Raw genomic sequence first — 15,989 nt, forward strand, 5'->3', positions numbered from 1 at the left:
TTTTTTTTTTTGGTTTTTCAAGACAGGGTTTCTCTGTATAGCCCTGGCTGTCTTGTAGACCTGCCTGTTTGTAGACCAGGCTGGCCTCGAATTCAGAAATCCACCTGCCTCTGCCTCCTGAGTACTGGGATTGGAGGGATTGGATTAGAGGCATGTGCCACCACTGCCCAGCTCAGACCTGGCTTCTAAGTTCTCCCAGCATCCCTCAGTCCCACACCTGGCATACCCTGCCCTCAATCTTGATCTTTCCAGCCCAGGGATTGGGCTGCCCTTCCCCCAGAGGCTCTTCCCTATATAGTCCAGACATTTTGGTCTCCCCACCCCCTTCACCTTCTCTTTCTTCCTGCCCTGTGCCCTTTCTCTCTTTATCACGTGGTGACTTCCCAGGCCTCGGTCCTTGGGGCTAGTGAAACCACCGGGAGCAGCTTCCCAAGGAACCTGCATTTAATATAATCTAATCTGTCTTGAATTGGCTCACGGGCAGAAAAAGAACATCACTTTTGAATCCACAAAGTGATGCATCTCCTCCAATAAGGTCACACCCACTAATCCTTCCCAAACTGTTCCACCAAGTGAGTACCAAATGTTCAAATATATGAGCCTTCTTCAAACTACCATAGTCACGAACTACTCCCTGGGTGCGAGTTATTTAGTTAGGGGTGTGGGTGGTACATGCCTTTTATCCCAACACTCAGGTAAGGGCTCATGATTCGCTGAAGAATGACACCCTGGACTCAAGGAGTATGTAAAGGCGAAGGGTGTTTTATTCGGCAGAGGTCCAACATGTTGGGGTCTCTCCAGTACCAAGACAGAGAGACACCCAAGTGAGCTTACAGGCCTGATTTAAAGCATATTAGGGAATTCTGGGCTGGGTGACCTCTCTGTTAATTTGTTGGATCCATCTCTATAGACATTTCATTACTGGGGTGTGGGGGCTGGAAACTTGCTGGGGAGGTCTAGAAACTGTTGCTGAGGAAGTAGCTGAAGAAGTCTGGAAACTGTTGCTGACCCATTGTCCTTGCCTCAAGCCAGGTGGTGGGGCAGCTTCTGAGGCCTGGACTTGCCCGAAATTTTGCCCAGTTCTTTAAAACAGAAATTTATGTCTAGTCTCCTTAATTGCCAGGCTGAGACAGATAGATCTCTGTGAATTCTAAGCTAGCCTGGTCTACATAATGAAACCCTGACTCAAACAATAAGAAAAAGAGAAGGATGAGTGTGCTCACATTCCTGTGTATGCTCACACTTTAAAATGAAGATAGCCACTAGGCAGTGATGGGGCACGCCTCTGATCCCAGTACTCAGAACACAGAGGCAGGAGGGGACCAAAGCCAGCCTGGTCTACAGAGCTAATTCCAGAAAAGCCAGGGCTACACAAAGAAACCCTGTCTCCCAAAACCCAGGGAGTCAGGGGAAGAAAAAAAGAAAATAGCTTTGGCCTGTGTAGCTACACTGACAGTTGGTGATAATGTTGTAAGGGGAGGGGAAAGGATAGGAAGCTAGGAAGCCAGATGGCTCAGTGGTTAAGAGCACTGACTGTCCTTCCAGAGGTCCTGAGTTCAATTCCCAACGTCTACATGGTGGCTCACAACCATCTGTAATGGGATCTGATGCCCTCCTCTGGTGTGTCTGAAGACAGTTACAGTGTACTTATACACATAAAATAAATAATTCTTTTAAAAAAAATAGGAAGCCAGGTGAGGTGGGAAGGCAAAATAGGAGGTGCAGAGGGAGATCCTAAAAGGGACATAAGATGCTAAGCCTTAGGGTGAATGTTCTTCCCTTCACTGAAGGACTTTTGGGAAGAGCCCAAGGTCCTGCAGCTGAGATGGGGTGGGGTGGGGTTAGAGGGAGAGAGGAAGGTTTGAAAGATTCAGAGTGCTTGGCTTCCAAAGGAAGTTTCCACACTTCTGCCCATCTGCAGACAGGATCTTGGGGAGCAAAGATGGCCCTCAGGATCTGACAGACAACTGGGTGAGCCCCAAGTGTCAGGGACCACTGTGCCCAGGATCAGGACTGCATCTTTATTCACGGAAGGCAGGGTGCTAGGATACTTAGTTAGGGGTCTGTTAAGGGCCTCAGAATAGAGGAATGGCTGTTAAGATACAACAGATGGGAGGCAGACTAGCAGAAGAATGAGCGAGAGAGAAGTAGGGCAGGAACAAAGGAAAGAAATGGATGCAAGGAAGAAAGAGAAAATGAAGGAGTCAAACTAAAGATGGATGAAAAACATAAGGGAATCCAATACTGGTAAGCTGACGTCACTGGCTGATAAAATTGGCTGGAGAGCTGGCTCAGGGTTAAGAGCACTAGCTGCTCTTACAGAGGACCCAGGTTCAATCCCTTGCACCCACATGGCAACTCACAACCATCTGTAACTCCAGTTCCTTTTCCAGGATGTCTTCTTCTTGCTTCCACAGACACAGAAGTGACAAACATCTGTGCATGCAAAATACCCATGAGCATAACACAATTATAGTTTAAAACATTTTAGAGGTCTGGCAAGATGACTCAGTTGAGTAGAGACGCCTACCACCAAGTCTGAGGATCTGAACTCCATCTCTAGGCCTCATATGGCAGAAGGAGAGAACCAACTTTTTTTTTTTTTTAAGATTTATTTATTTAGTATATGTAAGTACACTGTAGTTGTCTTCAGACACACCAGAAGAGGGCGTCAGATCTCATTTCAGGTTGTTGTGAGCCACCATGTGGTTTCTGGGATTTGAACTCTGGACCTTCGGAAGAGCAGTCGGGTGCTCTTACCCACTGAGCCATCTCACCAGCCCCAACTCTTTTTTTTTTAAAAAGAGTACACTGTAACTGTCTTCAGAAACACCGAAAGAGGGCGTCAGAACTCATTATGGTTGGGAGCCACCGTGTGGTTGCTGGGATATGAGCTCAGGACTTTCGGAAGAGCAGTCAGTGCTCTTAACCGTTGAACCATCTCTCCAGCCCGAGAACCAACTCTTAAAAATGACCCTCTGATCTCCTCATATGCACCACCACAGATAATACATAAATACAATCTATTTGGAGAGGGGGTGGACATGGTGGTACAAGTCTTTAGTTCCAGTGCTTGGAAGTCACAGGCCCACGGATCTGTGTGAGTTTTAGTCAGCCAGGAATGGTGGCACATGCCTCTAATCCCAGCGCTCAGCGTACGCAAACGAATCTGTTAGTTGCAGGCCAGCGTGAGCTGCGTGAGATCCTGTTTCAGAATAAAAAACTGAAAGGAAGCCGGGCGTGGTGGCGCACGCCTTTAATCCCAGCACTCGGGAGGCAGAGGCAGGCGGATTTCTGAGTTCGAGGCCAGCCTGGTCTACAGAGTGAGTTCCAGGACAGCCAAGGCTACACAGAGAAACCCTGCCTCGAAAAACCAAAAAAAAAACAAAAAAAAAAAAAAAAAACTGAAAGGCCAAACAAAGGGGGCAGTACGCTTGCCGAAACGTTCAGGATAGGGACTCGAACCCTCAAATGATTGTGAGGCCCCTCTCTTTTGTGCAAAAAGGAGCACGGCATCTTTATAACGACCCCTGGAAAGGATTCTTGGTCCTTTAAGCCGCCCGGAGCCAAGGACCGCTGGATGACGTCACTGGCCGGCACGCAGGAAGTGGGAAGAGTTAGGGGCCGCGCGGCACCGGAAGTTGGCCACGCAGTGCGTAAAGTCCGTCCTCTTTGCGTCTCCTGCACGGAAGTGAGCGGTGTGCGCCGGAAGCGACTACAGAGGCTGCCTCGTGGGGAAGCGGGCAGCATGGGGCAGTCGGGGCGGGTGAGGCGCGGCGGCCCGGGCGGGCATGGGGCGCTGGTGGGGTCGCGGCCGAAGCCTGGGCGCTCACCGCCTGCCTGTCGTCCCCGCAGTCCCGACATCAGAAGCGCAATCGCGCCCAGGCGCAGCTCCGCAACCTCGAGTCCTACGCTGCACAGCCGCACTCGTTCGTGTTCACGCGAGGCCGAGCGGGTCGCAGTGTCCGGCAGCTCAGCCTGGATGTGCGGCGGGTCATGGAACCTCTCACCGCTACCCGCCTGCAGGTCTGCATCCCTCAGCCCTTCAGCTCCAGGCTCGGGGCTCGGCATCTTGGCGAGGACTTGGGGCCAGAAGCTGAGCGCCTGCCTTCCATGTGGGAGGGCTTGGCTGAATCATCAGCACCTCTGACCCAGGCATAATGGTGTGCAGGCGAAATCGGGAATAGGATTGAGGGGCAGATCACCATAGAGACCATCTGTGGTTACATAGTAAAGTCTTGTGTAAAAAACGAAAAGTCATACGTTGGGGGCAATCGCTAGGTGACTCAGTAGGAAAAGGGGCTTGCTGTTAAACTGTAGTTCAATTCTTGTGCCCCACGTAGTGGAGGGGGTGAAACAGCTCCTGAAGGGCTGTCCTCTGACCTCCATCTTTGCGACCCTCCCTACAGGCTTGTACAAAAATACTTTATTTTGAGTTGCTGGGGCTATAGTTTAGGGATACAGGTAAAACCCCAATACCTCCAGAAAGGGGTGTGTGGTCAGAAATACCATCTCAGATCATCGGTTTAAGCGTCTTCCCTCAATGTTTGTGTCCATTTCTTTCTCCATTTATCAGGTTCGAAAGAAGAACTCCCTGAAGGACTGTGTGGCAGTGGCTGGCCCCCTGGGGGTCACACACTTCCTTATTTTGAGCAAAACAGATAACAGTGTATACTTGGTGAGTGGGCACCACACCGTCCCTTTCTCTCCCTGAGCCCCAGCTGCTCCTGTCTGATGATGAGCCCATTGCCCTGAGCTCTTGTGATGCTGGCTTCAAAGTAAACGCTCTGAAGTGAAGGAGCAGGGCTTTCCCTTCTCCCGCCCCACCCCCAGCCAGACCCCTGCACCCTCACCCAACCTTTCTTTGGCAGAAGCTGATGCGACTCCCAGGAGGCCCCACTTTGACGTTCCAGATCAAACAGGTGAGAAGGGTAGATATGAGAGCCCGGCTTGCTCTTGCCCTTGGGGAGGGCCCTGGTCACACGGGTGCTTAGCCATTCGTCTCCCTCCTTTCAGTATACACTGATACGGGACGTGGTCTCTTCCCTGCGCCGACACCGGATGCACGAGCAGCAGTTTAACCACCCTCCCCTCCTGGTGCTCAACAGCTTCGGCCCCCAGGGCATGCACATCAAGCTCATGGCCACCATGTTCCAGAACCTGTTCCCGTCCATCAACGTGCACACGGTGGGCGGGCCAGATCTGTGACAGCTGCCGGGGCAGGGTTGGACAGTTGGAGAGGGAGCAGGCCACATGTTACATCTCCATTGAGTGGAGAGACTCGCTGGCATAAAGCAACTGATTTGATGTTAAATTCCGAGGCGGGGTTAGGAGTTGATAGGAGGGTCTCATGTATCTCAAGCTGGCCTCCAACTTTGAGGCTGATGCTGGACTTGAACCTCTGATCTTCCATATCTTCTGTGCTTAGTACACCTTGAAAGGTGTTGGGCTTTGTGCATTGTAGGCCGGCACTCTGCCAACTAAGCCATATCTCTGCTCCTTATTCTGGATTCAAGGTCGTATGTTAGACCAGGCTAAGATTAGACTTAATGGTCTTTTTTAATAAGCCACCTAGGAAGACTAGAGAGTGTCAAGTACGCTCCTGGCCCCAGAGCTTCAGATGCTAAACCCTGGCATCAGTGCTTCTCAGATTAGGTTCCTTACAATGTCTTAAGTCTGATGGTTGGCTTTGGTGGCCCCTGGGACTTTTAGCCAGTGCTTCAGACAGTCTGAGGACTCTGGTTGTAGTAGCCCCTAACACCTGCACTAGGCATCCCTAGTGCCTTCTGCAGACACAGACTGCTGGAGAAAGCTATACTCCTTCCCAGCTTAGTCCCTGGTTTCAGCACATAGTTCCCCAGGCAGGCGGCTCACGGTCCCCTTGCCTCTACCCCCAGGTGAACCTGAACACCATTAAGCGCTGCCTCCTCATTAACTACAACCCCGACTCCCAAGAGCTGGACTTCCGACACTAGTGAGTGTTGGTGAGAGGGAGGGAGGGGCTCAGTGTGGGACACCCGTGCACCTGATGAGAATTCTGCGGCTGAGGTTGTGTGATTGCTCCGACTCAAAGTAAACGCCCTGATGCATGTACAGGAGAGGGCAGAGAGCTGACCGTGGACTCCATGACCGTTCACCTCTCCCCCTACTCCCGCCATTGCAGCAGCGTCAAAGTGGTTCCCGTGGGTGCAAGCCGGGGCATGAAGAAGCTCTTACAGGAGAAGTTCCCTAACATGAGCCGACTGCAGGACATCAGTGAGCTGCTGGCCACGTATGTAAGAAAGCTGGTGGGTGGCAGCTGCACCTGTGGAGCGCCCAAGGTAACCTGTTGTTTTACACAGGGGTGTGGGGCTGTCAGACAGTGAGGTGGAGCCAGACGGAGAACACAACACCACAGAACTGCCCCAGGCTGTGGCTGGCCGTGGCAACATGCAGGCCCAACAGAGCGCCATCCGACTTACTGAGGTGAGGGTGGCTATGGTGGCCCTCCCTGTCAGCTCCCAGTCACAAGGCTAGCCTGACTCTCTTCCCATTCTCCTGTGTTGGCAGATTGGGCCCCGGATGACACTGCAGCTCATTAAGATCCAGGAGGGCGTCGGGAACGGCAATGTCCTCTTCCACAGTTTTGGTGAGGGGACAGGGTGAGGCCAGCCCGTGAGAGCAGTGTTGAAGTCCCACTGTGACTGACATATTGTCTGATCCTTCCTCACAGTACACAAGACCGAGGAGGAGCTGCAGGCCATCCTGGCAGCCAAGGAGGAGAAGCTCCGGCTGAAGGCGCAGCGTCAGAACCAACAGGCAGAGAACTTGCGGCGCAAGCAGGAGCTGCGAGAGGCCCACAAGAAGAAGAGCCTGGCAGGCATAAAGCGAGCCCGTGCAAGGGCTGACGGTGACAGTGATGCTGAGGACCCAGGGGCACCGCCAGAGGCAGTGGGGGCAGGTCAGCCTGAAGATGAAGAGGATGACGCTGAGTATTTTCGCCAGGCTGTGGGGGAGGAGCCTGACGAAGGTATGTGGCAGGGTCTGCTGGTGACACCTTGGCCCTTTCTTTTCATTTCTTCCAAGTAGCTTAACCATTTCTCTCCCTACAGACTTGTTCCCCACAGCGGCCAAGCGGAGACGGCAGGGGGGCCCTCTGGGCAAGAAGCAGCGAGGGAAAGAGCAGAGGCCTGGTAATAAAGGCCGAGGTCAGGGTGGCAACTGGCGGGCTCTGAAGCTACAAGGTAGATCCCAGAGAGGCAAAGCCAAGCCAAGACCCAGAGCCACACACCAGGACTCACGCCCAGCATCAAGGAGAGGAAACTGAATCTGCCGGCAGTGGGTGGACTATGGATGCCCCAGATTGGGGTCCGGGAGCTGCCTGGGATCCAGTGCAGTCCGGTTTCCTTTTATAAAGGAACTGCCCAGTTCTTAACCTCCAATAAACCTAAACATGGTGCTTTTGAGTCTTCACTCTGGTGGTGGTGGTGGGGAGCAGAGCTAGCAGTACTTGGATAGTATAAGGAAGAAGTGGGCTAGGTGGGAGGTGTCACTCTTGACTAGAGATAGGCCAGTGACCAGACTGCTGGGAACTCAGGCCCGGTGGGACCAGAAGCTGCTGTGAGGATTATGTCTGCCCTCTCAGGTAACCAGGTGCCAGCTCAGAGGGACATGAAGGGAAGGATGGTGGGAGGGTACTAAGGGAGCTTAAGGTGGCCAGGTCAGAAGTAACCGCACTGCATGTGGTTCTTAACACTGCTGGTTGCTGGGAGGGGAACCACGCAAGACTGCAAATTGGGAGCAGAGTTTGGAATGTCTGTAATGGGACCTGATGCATTCCTCAGAATGTCTCCACCTGCACCATGCTGTGTCAGTGTGTGTGTCTGAAGACAGCTGCAGTGTAATTATTTAATTTTTTAAGAATTTTTATTTATGTGAGTAAACTAGCTGTACAGATGGTTGTGAGCCTTCATGTAGTTGTTGAGAATTGAGTTTTAGGACCTCTGCTCGCTCCAGCCCAGAGATTATTATACATAAGTACACCGTAGCTGTCTTCTGACACCCCAGAAGAGGGAGTCAGATCTCAATACGGGTGGTTGTGAGCCACCATGTGGTTGCTGGGATTTAAACTCAGGACCTTTGGAAGATCAGTCAGTGCTCTTAACCACTGAGCCACCTCTCCAGCCCTCCTTCCACCTTAAGGAACTTCGTGTGTGTGTGTGTGTGTGTGGTCAGCTGTGTATATGTGGGGGTCAAAGGTCAGTGCCAGGCATGTCATCTTCCTTAATTGCAGTCAGCGCTCTTGCCCACTGAGCCATCATCTCACAAGCACCCTACATAATAGTTTTCAGGACTTCCTCTGGCTCATCCTGATGGCAGGGCTTCAGTGGGCAATAGTTCCTGTGCCATTTCCCCCCCTTGGCTGCCTACTTCGAGGCTGGAAACTGGTGAGGTGGCCTACTGCCTAGAGCAATGCATGCAGCTTGCTCAATGGCATTCAGCACCTGCATCAGCCTCAGTTGACACGTGGTGGCTGTGCACCCCTTTACACAAAGGCACCTGCTACCCAAGCATGCCTAGGCTGTCAGTGTTGCCAGCTGGGACATGGCCACCCTGTGTGCTGCCCCCATGCTTGCTTTCCCCAACAGATTTGAGGCATGCAGCAACAATCTTTTCCTCCCCCCTCACCTCCCCAGACAGGGTTTCTCTGTGTAGCCCTGGCTGTCTTGGAACTCACTCTGTAGACCAGGCTAGCCTCGAACTCAGAAATTCGACAATCTTTTTTTTTTTTTTTTTTGGTTTTTCGAGACAGGGTTTCTCTGTGTAGTCGTGGCTGTCCTGGAACTCACTCTGTAGCCCAGGCTGGCCTCGAACTCAGAAATCCGCCTGCCTCTGCCTCCCAAGTGCTGGGATTAAAGGCGTGCGCCACCACGCCCGGCGAAATTCGACAATCTTAACACCTGTGTCAAGTGCCTAAAAGTGTAGGACAGCCAGCTAAAGGCCTTTGGAACCTACAGCTTGATCCTGTAGGCATGGGCTTACCCGCCCTGCTGCTCACACTGATGGCCTATGTCCTGGGGCTGGTACACAGCCAGGGCATGACCACAGCCCAGAAGCTGCATGTGGGAGTGCTGGTGGGCAGCAGTGTAGCTCTCCACGCCTGCTCCTATGCACCCTGCTACATCACACATGTGCTTCAGGTGGAGACCAGGTTGCGCTGGATGGCTCATGACCCCAGCTTCTCCAATAAGGTGCAGGCTGAACAGGAGCTGGGGCCCTTCTTTGGCGACCTGACAACATGCATCCTTGTGCCCCTGGCCACATGCACACAGTCCTTGCTCTGCATGGCCAAGGCACCCAGCCTGCACTGCCACCCATGTCACCGAAACTCTGAGGACAAGAGCCCTTGTAAGACTTGCCTCTAGAAGGTACAACCACTCACCAAACCCAGCTATGCCATGGCCTTGACTGCTGAAACCTCACTGCCACAGGCTGGGCTGTGACAGCAGTTCCTAAGTACCAAGGGTCCTCCTCTAGTTACCCCTCAAGGCCAGTGTCTCACCAATGGAGGCTGCCTTGCATCCAGACAGGTCCTTTATAAAACCTCAGCCTGAGGGAGGGTCCAGGCTTCACGCTCCCTCCTTCCCCACTCCCCTCCCGGCCCCAAAGGGAGACCCAGAAAATAAGCAGGACAAAGTGCATTTGGAGTCTGTTTACTGAAGCTTTCTGTCCTGAGGGTCTGGACAACAGCAGCAGGTAGCAGATGTCTTATTAATTCGTTGATGGCCTGGAAAGAGGGAGGGAAAGAGGTGGTAAGGATGCAGGTGGGACTTGTGATCCTGAAGGGGACCTGAGAGAGACTGCACTCACACCAGGGAACCCCTGGCCTGGCTTGCTCAGGACCTTCCTCCAGACAGGCCTGGCAACCACAGGACTGGGCTAGGGAGAAGGTGCAAAGGGGCAGGAGGGTCCTTACTTGGCCCACTCGACATTGAGGATAAGATGGTCGTAGCCAAAGCCAGACACCCCTGCAATGGCACGTGCAGCATCCTCCCGGCGGTGAAAGCTGATAAAAGCAAAACCCTGCAGGCCAGGGGCAGACATGGAAGTGTAAGAAGTGGGTCATGGGATGCCTACTCCAGCTACCCACTCCTCAGCCCAGCTCACCCACCTTGGACTGCCCAGTGGTCTTGTCCTTGGCCAAGTAGATTCGGGAGATGGAGCCGAAAGGCCGGAAGAGTTCCTGCAAGTCAGTCTCACGAGTGTCCTCGGACAGGTTAGTGACACGGATGGTGGCATTGTCATCAGCTTTGTGGGCAGGGCAGGGGGAGAGGGCAGGGGGAGAGGGCAGTGAGAAGAGTGCCACCGCTGGACCCCACGCCCACAGTGCAGGAGTACTCACAGGGTGTCTAGCTCCCCACTCCCTCCCGGGTGAGTATCCCCACCCCCCTCACCTCTGCGGTTTGGCTGCATGGACTCCCCGCGGCGGCTGGCCCCATCCCGGAGGCTGGGGGGCACATACTTCCCTGTCTTGCTCTGGGCGGCCTGCACAGGCTCCAGCTCTGGAAAGCAGCAGACATAAGTATTATTCAGCCCCAGCCCCGAGGTAAAGACACCCAGCCGTCCTTTGGTGACCCAAACATCACATCTAGGAAGCTATCACTCTTCAAAGTCTCTGCTAGTGTCACGAGCAAAGTGAACAAGCCACAGGGCAGACACAGCAGAACCAGCACTGCAGAGCCCCACACGCTGGACACCACCAGCCCGGCAGCATCCCGACTATAGGCACACGACAATGAGGATGTCCCTAGGCCACTCATCCATGACAGTGAGAAGCAAAGTTCCATACAAGTCACAAGAGGCAGCCACCCCCACGGGACACATTAGATTATGGCCTACAGAGCCACACTGAGCCCAGCACATACATGGTGGGTGTTGCCTGAGTATATATGTACACACACACACACACACACACACACACACACACACACACACACACGCATGCACGCACACCCAAGTTAGAGTAAGTTATCAGTCACACATCAGGATGACCATGCCTGAAGCCACTCAAACTTGGCCACAGGTGATGCAGGGAAGAGAAGAACACACTACAACAGAACAGCTGAGGCCCCCCCAAGGTCCCCACGTCCACACCTCCTGGCAGTTTCTCCTTCTCCCCAGTAGACAGGCCGAGCTGCTCAGCCAGCTCCTTCTGCATGGGTCCTAGTGTGTCCTTGTAGGGGCAACGGGTGGTCCAATGGTCACCCTTGCAAATGCGGCAGGACACAATCTTCTGGCCCTTAAGCTTGTTCATTGGGTCCTCCTCCTCCTGACAGTTTAGGTCCTGGTGGGGAACATGGAGGGAAGGCTCAGAGGAGGCTGCTGGGCCTGGCCCACACCACCCCCACTGCGTTTCTCAGGCTCCAGCTTCACCCAGCTCACCTCTTTGCTAGTGATGAATGTCATAGAGACGTCATCACTGACTGTGGTAGTGGCCACGTTGGGCCCCGGTGGGTCAAACTCCGAGTTGCCAAACTTCTTCCAATTCTGGGCTCCCAGAAAAAATGGGGAGAAGTGAGGAAAAGACAGGAAGGAACCTGCAGTGGGTACCCAAGACAGACAACCATTCCCGGGGCCTTGAATCCGAAGATCTAGTCTCTCTAGAGACCTTCCCTGTGGTAACGGTGACAATCCCCATTTCCTAAGCTAGACACGGTGGCACACAACTGTCACCCCAACACTTGCCAGGTGCAAACAGGAGGACCTCAAGACACGCAAGCTCAAAACCAGCCTGAGCTATCTGAGGTAGGTGCTGGTAAGGTAGCCCATGTAAAAACGTGCAGTACACTTTCTAACACTCATATAAAAGGTTACGTACATGCCGGACGTGGTGGCACATGCCTTTAATCCCAGCTCCTGGGAGGGAGGCAGAGGCAGGCAGATTTCTGAGTTCGAGGCCAGCCTGGTCTACAAAGTGAGTTCCAGGACAGCCAGGGCTATACAGAGAAACCCTGTCTCGAAAAACCAAAAAAAAAAAAAAAAAAAAAAAAGGTTGAGTACAGGGCTCCACTGTGCCGCTGGCAGTTTCTGGGCAGGTCCATGGGCCTGCCTCCCACCAGGGATGAAGGAGGAATCACCCAGACCTTAGGAACCCAAGCTAGTTAAACCTGAAACTCATTTCCTGCCTGTAAAACGGGGACCACAAAGCTCCCTGCCTCGCTAAGCTGGCCTGGAGCCTGAGAAGCCATGTCTTGCTGAATGGCTGGCACAGGACCTTGCTCTCAAGCGTTGCTGTCCCTCCTCTCCAAGCCCTAGGTAAGGAGAGGCTGCTTGCTTCTTCATGTAGACAGGTCGAAGGAGAAAGAATGGAGGTCAGGATGCAGGAAGCTGAGGCAGAAGCGTTTAGAATGAAGACCAGAGCTAGAGCCTCTCACAAATAACAAGCCAGCAAATGGTGGCACTGCCTTTAATCCTGATGCATGTGCATCTCTGAGTTCAAGGTCAGCCTAGACCACAGAGAGAGTTCCGGACAGCTAGGGCTACACAGAGAAACCCTGTCTGGAAAAACAAACTACAAACAATAAAACCCAAGAAGGCTGGGTATTTCTCAGTACAGTATCTGTCACACAAGTGCCCGTCAGACTCTGACCCCGAGCACCCACAGTCAAACACTGTGCACAGAGGCAAACTTGGACTCCTGGTGCAGGCCAGACAGGAAGCGGGGACAGCAGGGTCCCTGGGGGTTAGTGCCCAGCAAGCCTAGTCTAGTTCCTAATACCGAGAGACCAGCTCAAGCCAAAAATATGCTGTGCTGTGTGCTGGGGGGCTGCTACTGTGCACATCGCACACAAAAGGAGAACAATAACAAAGAAAAAGTAGATGAATAAATCAAACATCTAACTTCATCTACTCCTGGGCCCTAAACTTTCAAGGCCTAACACTAAACCTTTGCCGTGGTGGCACATGACTTTAATCCCAGCACTTGGGAGGCAGAAGCAGGAGGATTTCTGAGTTCGAGGCCAGCCTGGTCTACAGAGTGAGTTCCAGGACAGTCAGGGCTATAGAGAAACCCTGTCTCGAAAAACCAAAAACCAACAAACACTAAACGTTTACTCCACATCAACAAAAAGGGGCTTCCCAACTCCTCAGGGTCAGCCCCAGAGAACACCCCCACGCCCCAAATGAGGTAGAATCTCACCTTCCTCCTTGCCACTGCCTTTGATGCCTTCCGGGTCTCAATCCTGAAGGTTCTGACAATCTGAAGATGGAAAGAGAGGAGTGCTTCCCGAGTCTTAGGCCCTGTCTCATCCAGTGACACCCTCACCACCCGAACCCCTGAACACAAAGGCACTGGCCATATGTGCCCACTTCGACCTCACCTTGAATTTCTTCCCATCTTCCTCTATCTTGTACTCAGTCACCGTCTTTATGTTCCCATTGATGACTTCCTTGGGAGGTGGCAGCGGGTCTGGAGGAAGATGACAGAAACTGACTCCCGGGTAATGGGGACTGGCTGGAAAGTAGGCTTGAGAATTGGAAGGGAAGAGGAAGCAGGCAGGGATGGACACTGCTCACCTCCGGGCAGTAACTCGGGCTCTGGACTGGTGTCCCCGGTGGGCAGAGGGATTCCTTTCAGGAGCTCGCTGGTGACACATTTGTCTGCCAGAGGGAATTCGGGGAGGAAGTTAGAGTGAGCCACCGGACTGGAACTTTCAAGTCTGTGAGTGTGTGTGTGTGTGTGTGTGTGTGTGTGTGTGTGTTTGCGGGTTGCACCGGGGGCACAGCGCAGGGCGAGGGTGGGACTGGCCACGCGTGGCCCTAGCCGGAGCGTGGGCCCCGGGAACAGGCAGCGGGCGCGGCCGCGCTCGGCACTCACCGTCCTCTCCCTCCTCCTCCACCTGGTCGGCCCAGCTGGGCTTCGAGCTGCGGGGACAGGAGATCGGTGAGCGGATCCCGGCCCCCCGCGCTGCCCAGACCTCCACGCATCCCAGAGCTGCCCCCACACGGCCTCCCCGGCGACCCCACCGCCACCCGACGCATACTCAAAGTCGCCAGTCGGCATCTCGAAGTCTTACTCCACGCAGCTCCCAGCCCGGGTAAAGACAGGAAGCCCGAGTAGAAGAGGCTTCCGGTGCCGCGGCCGCAGCCTAGAGCGGCCAGACCGCGGTGAGCACAGCGCCTCCCTGCGGACAAAGGTGGACACGCGGCTCTCGCGCACCGCAAGGCGCTGAGACCCAACCTGGAAAAGGGGGTCCTAAAAAAGCTTCAAAGAACTTTTTAAACTTTTTTCCCCCTTTGGGTGATGGGGCTAGACGTCAGTGTCTCACTCTATAGCTAGGGTCGCCAGTAACTCCTCACAATCCTCCTGTCTCAACTCCAAAAGGCTGAAATTACAGGCTCATGAGCAATATTCCCAGAGTGGCCTTGAATTCATAGCTGTCTTTCCACCTTACTCTCGTCCGTGCTAGGAATATGAACATGAAATCGCCACACCCGGAACTGATTCGTTCTCTCCCTCTTCCCGGAGAATTAGTTTTCAGCCATCAGTAATCGCAGTCCTGGAGGTGGAAGCTGGAAAATTATGAGTTAAAGGCCATCTTCAGCTACCTCGTGGATTCCAGGCTAGCCTGTGCTCCATGAGACTCTGTCTACAAAACTAAAGGTGTCTTGTTTTGTTCCCCAGGCTTGCCCCTGAACTCCTATATGCAAGGAATTCACAAATAGCTGGGGCTATAATTGTGTGCCAATAAGCTTGGCTGAAAAGCACGTGTATCAAGAATGCCCTTGCCCCATATCGTTTGGAGGATACCAGGATTCTGGTTTGTTGAAAAAGAAACAGACTCAGTCCAAACCCCTTTGTCCTGTGCTAAGATGTCCTTTCTTTGAACAAGTGGCCACCTGGTCTCCTGTGCCTCCTTTGCTGTGTAGCATGCTAGGGTTATCATACAACCTTGTTGTGCGTTTGTATTATTTGAGGACAGCATGCTTGTGCATACAGCACACATGGAGGTCAGGGGACACTTTGTGGACAGTCTCTCCTTCCACTGTGTGGGTCTTGGGATTGATCTCAGGCCTTCAGGCTTGGCAGCCAGCCTCCTGTTGTGGTCCAGGAGTCCCCTCACAGACCACACGAGCCCCAGTCTCAGTCAGACAGAGGCACTTTAATGAGCATACATGTCAGGGCTGGTTAACCAGGACCACAGTTCAGATTCAGGACCTGAACTGTGACCCTGACTTAAGATCCTGCTTAAAAAGCCCAAAATCCACAAACATCTGGGCCAAGTTACATCACCAATCAGGATTCAGAGATAGGGGATTTACCTGGGAACATGTTTTTGCCTTACACTTATCCTGCTCCCATTGGTTGGGATAGTCAACAGTGGCAAGGCATTTTCCTTGTTGAACATTCATGTCTTAATGTGCCAACCAGGTTGTCAGTTACCAACGCACGTGTCTCTTTCTGCCAAGTAGGATGACAGTGTCCAGGGAGGTCTTGGGAACTTAACCTTTACTCAGCTGTTACTCAAAATGGAAGTCTTATTCCAAAGGGTTTCTTATATTGGTGCAGTTCTCTCTCTCTCTCTCTCTCTCTCTCTCTCTCTCTCTCTCTCTCTCACTCACACACACACACACACACACACACACACACACCTATTTATTTTATTTATATAAATAAACTTGAAGCCGGGCGTGGTGGCGCACACCTTTTAATCCCAGCACTCGGGAGGCAGAGGCAGGCAGATTTCTGAGTTCGAGGCCAGCCTGGTCTACAGAGTGAGTTCCTGGACAGCCAGGGCTACACAGAGAAACCCTGTCTCAGAAACAACAACAACAAAACAAAACTTGAGCTGTCTGAAGACACACCAAAGGAGGGCATCAGATCCCATTACAGATGGTTGTGAGCTACCATGTGGTTGTTGGGAATTGAACTCAGGACCTCTAGAAGAGCAGTCAGTGCTCTTAACCGCTGAGCCATCTCTCCAGGCCACAGATTTCTCTTATGTTGGAGT

General features: G+C 52.9%; 3 protein-coding genes and 2 non-coding genes across 5 annotated transcripts; 4 read left to right on the top strand and 1 right to left on the bottom strand.

Annotated features, from left to right (window-relative positions):
* Positions 1–3,686: 3,686 nt before the first annotated feature.
* Ppan (peter pan homolog) lies at positions 3,687–7,437 on the top strand. Its single transcript, XM_021172370.2, has 11 exons — positions 3,687–3,766; positions 3,856–4,026; positions 4,577–4,678; positions 4,872–4,922; positions 5,017–5,187; positions 5,898–5,974; positions 6,164–6,271; positions 6,342–6,465; positions 6,550–6,628; positions 6,713–7,009; positions 7,092–7,437. Exons 1-11 carry the CDS (start codon positions 3,749–3,751, stop codon positions 7,304–7,306), a joined length of 1,413 nt encoding a protein of 470 aa, XP_021028029.1. The 5' UTR covers positions 3,687–3,748; the 3' UTR covers positions 7,307–7,437.
* On the top strand, positions 4,723–4,807 carry LOC115032071 (small nucleolar RNA SNORD105). Its single transcript, XR_003837710.1, has one exon. It is a non-coding gene; the product is annotated as a small nucleolar RNA SNORD105 (small nucleolar RNA).
* On the top strand, positions 6,016–6,095 carry LOC115032075 (small nucleolar RNA U105B). Its single transcript, XR_003837713.1, has one exon. It is a non-coding gene; the product is annotated as a small nucleolar RNA U105B (small nucleolar RNA).
* A 1,032-nt stretch (positions 7,438–8,469) lies between the features above and the next one.
* Positions 8,470–9,412, top strand: P2ry11 (purinergic receptor P2Y11). Its single transcript, XM_085828231.1, is given in 3 exon segments — positions 8,470–8,680; positions 8,921–9,010; positions 9,013–9,412. Coding segments are annotated over 3 exon segments (693 nt in total). The 3' UTR covers positions 9,405–9,412.
* Positions 9,413–9,676: 264 nt separating this feature from the next.
* Positions 9,677–14,095, bottom strand: Eif3g (eukaryotic translation initiation factor 3 subunit G). The gene is made up of 11 exons (XM_021172043.2): positions 14,022–14,095; positions 13,856–13,902; positions 13,555–13,638; positions 13,359–13,447; positions 13,178–13,237; positions 11,422–11,526; positions 11,134–11,323; positions 10,434–10,541; positions 10,151–10,287; positions 9,956–10,062; positions 9,677–9,766 (listed from the first exon to the last, which is right to left on the bottom strand). The coding sequence occupies exons 1-11, from the start codon at positions 14,039–14,041 to the stop codon at positions 9,751–9,753; spliced, it is 963 nt and encodes a 320-aa protein (XP_021027702.1). The 5' UTR covers positions 14,042–14,095; the 3' UTR covers positions 9,677–9,750.
* Positions 14,096–15,989: the final 1,894 nt, after the last annotated feature.

This window comes from Mus caroli, unplaced genomic scaffold (assembly GCF_978045245.1).
Source record: "Mus caroli unplaced genomic scaffold, Mus_caroli_1 scaffold_11, whole genome shotgun sequence".
NCBI lineage: Eukaryota > Metazoa > Chordata > Mammalia > Rodentia > Muridae > Mus > Mus caroli.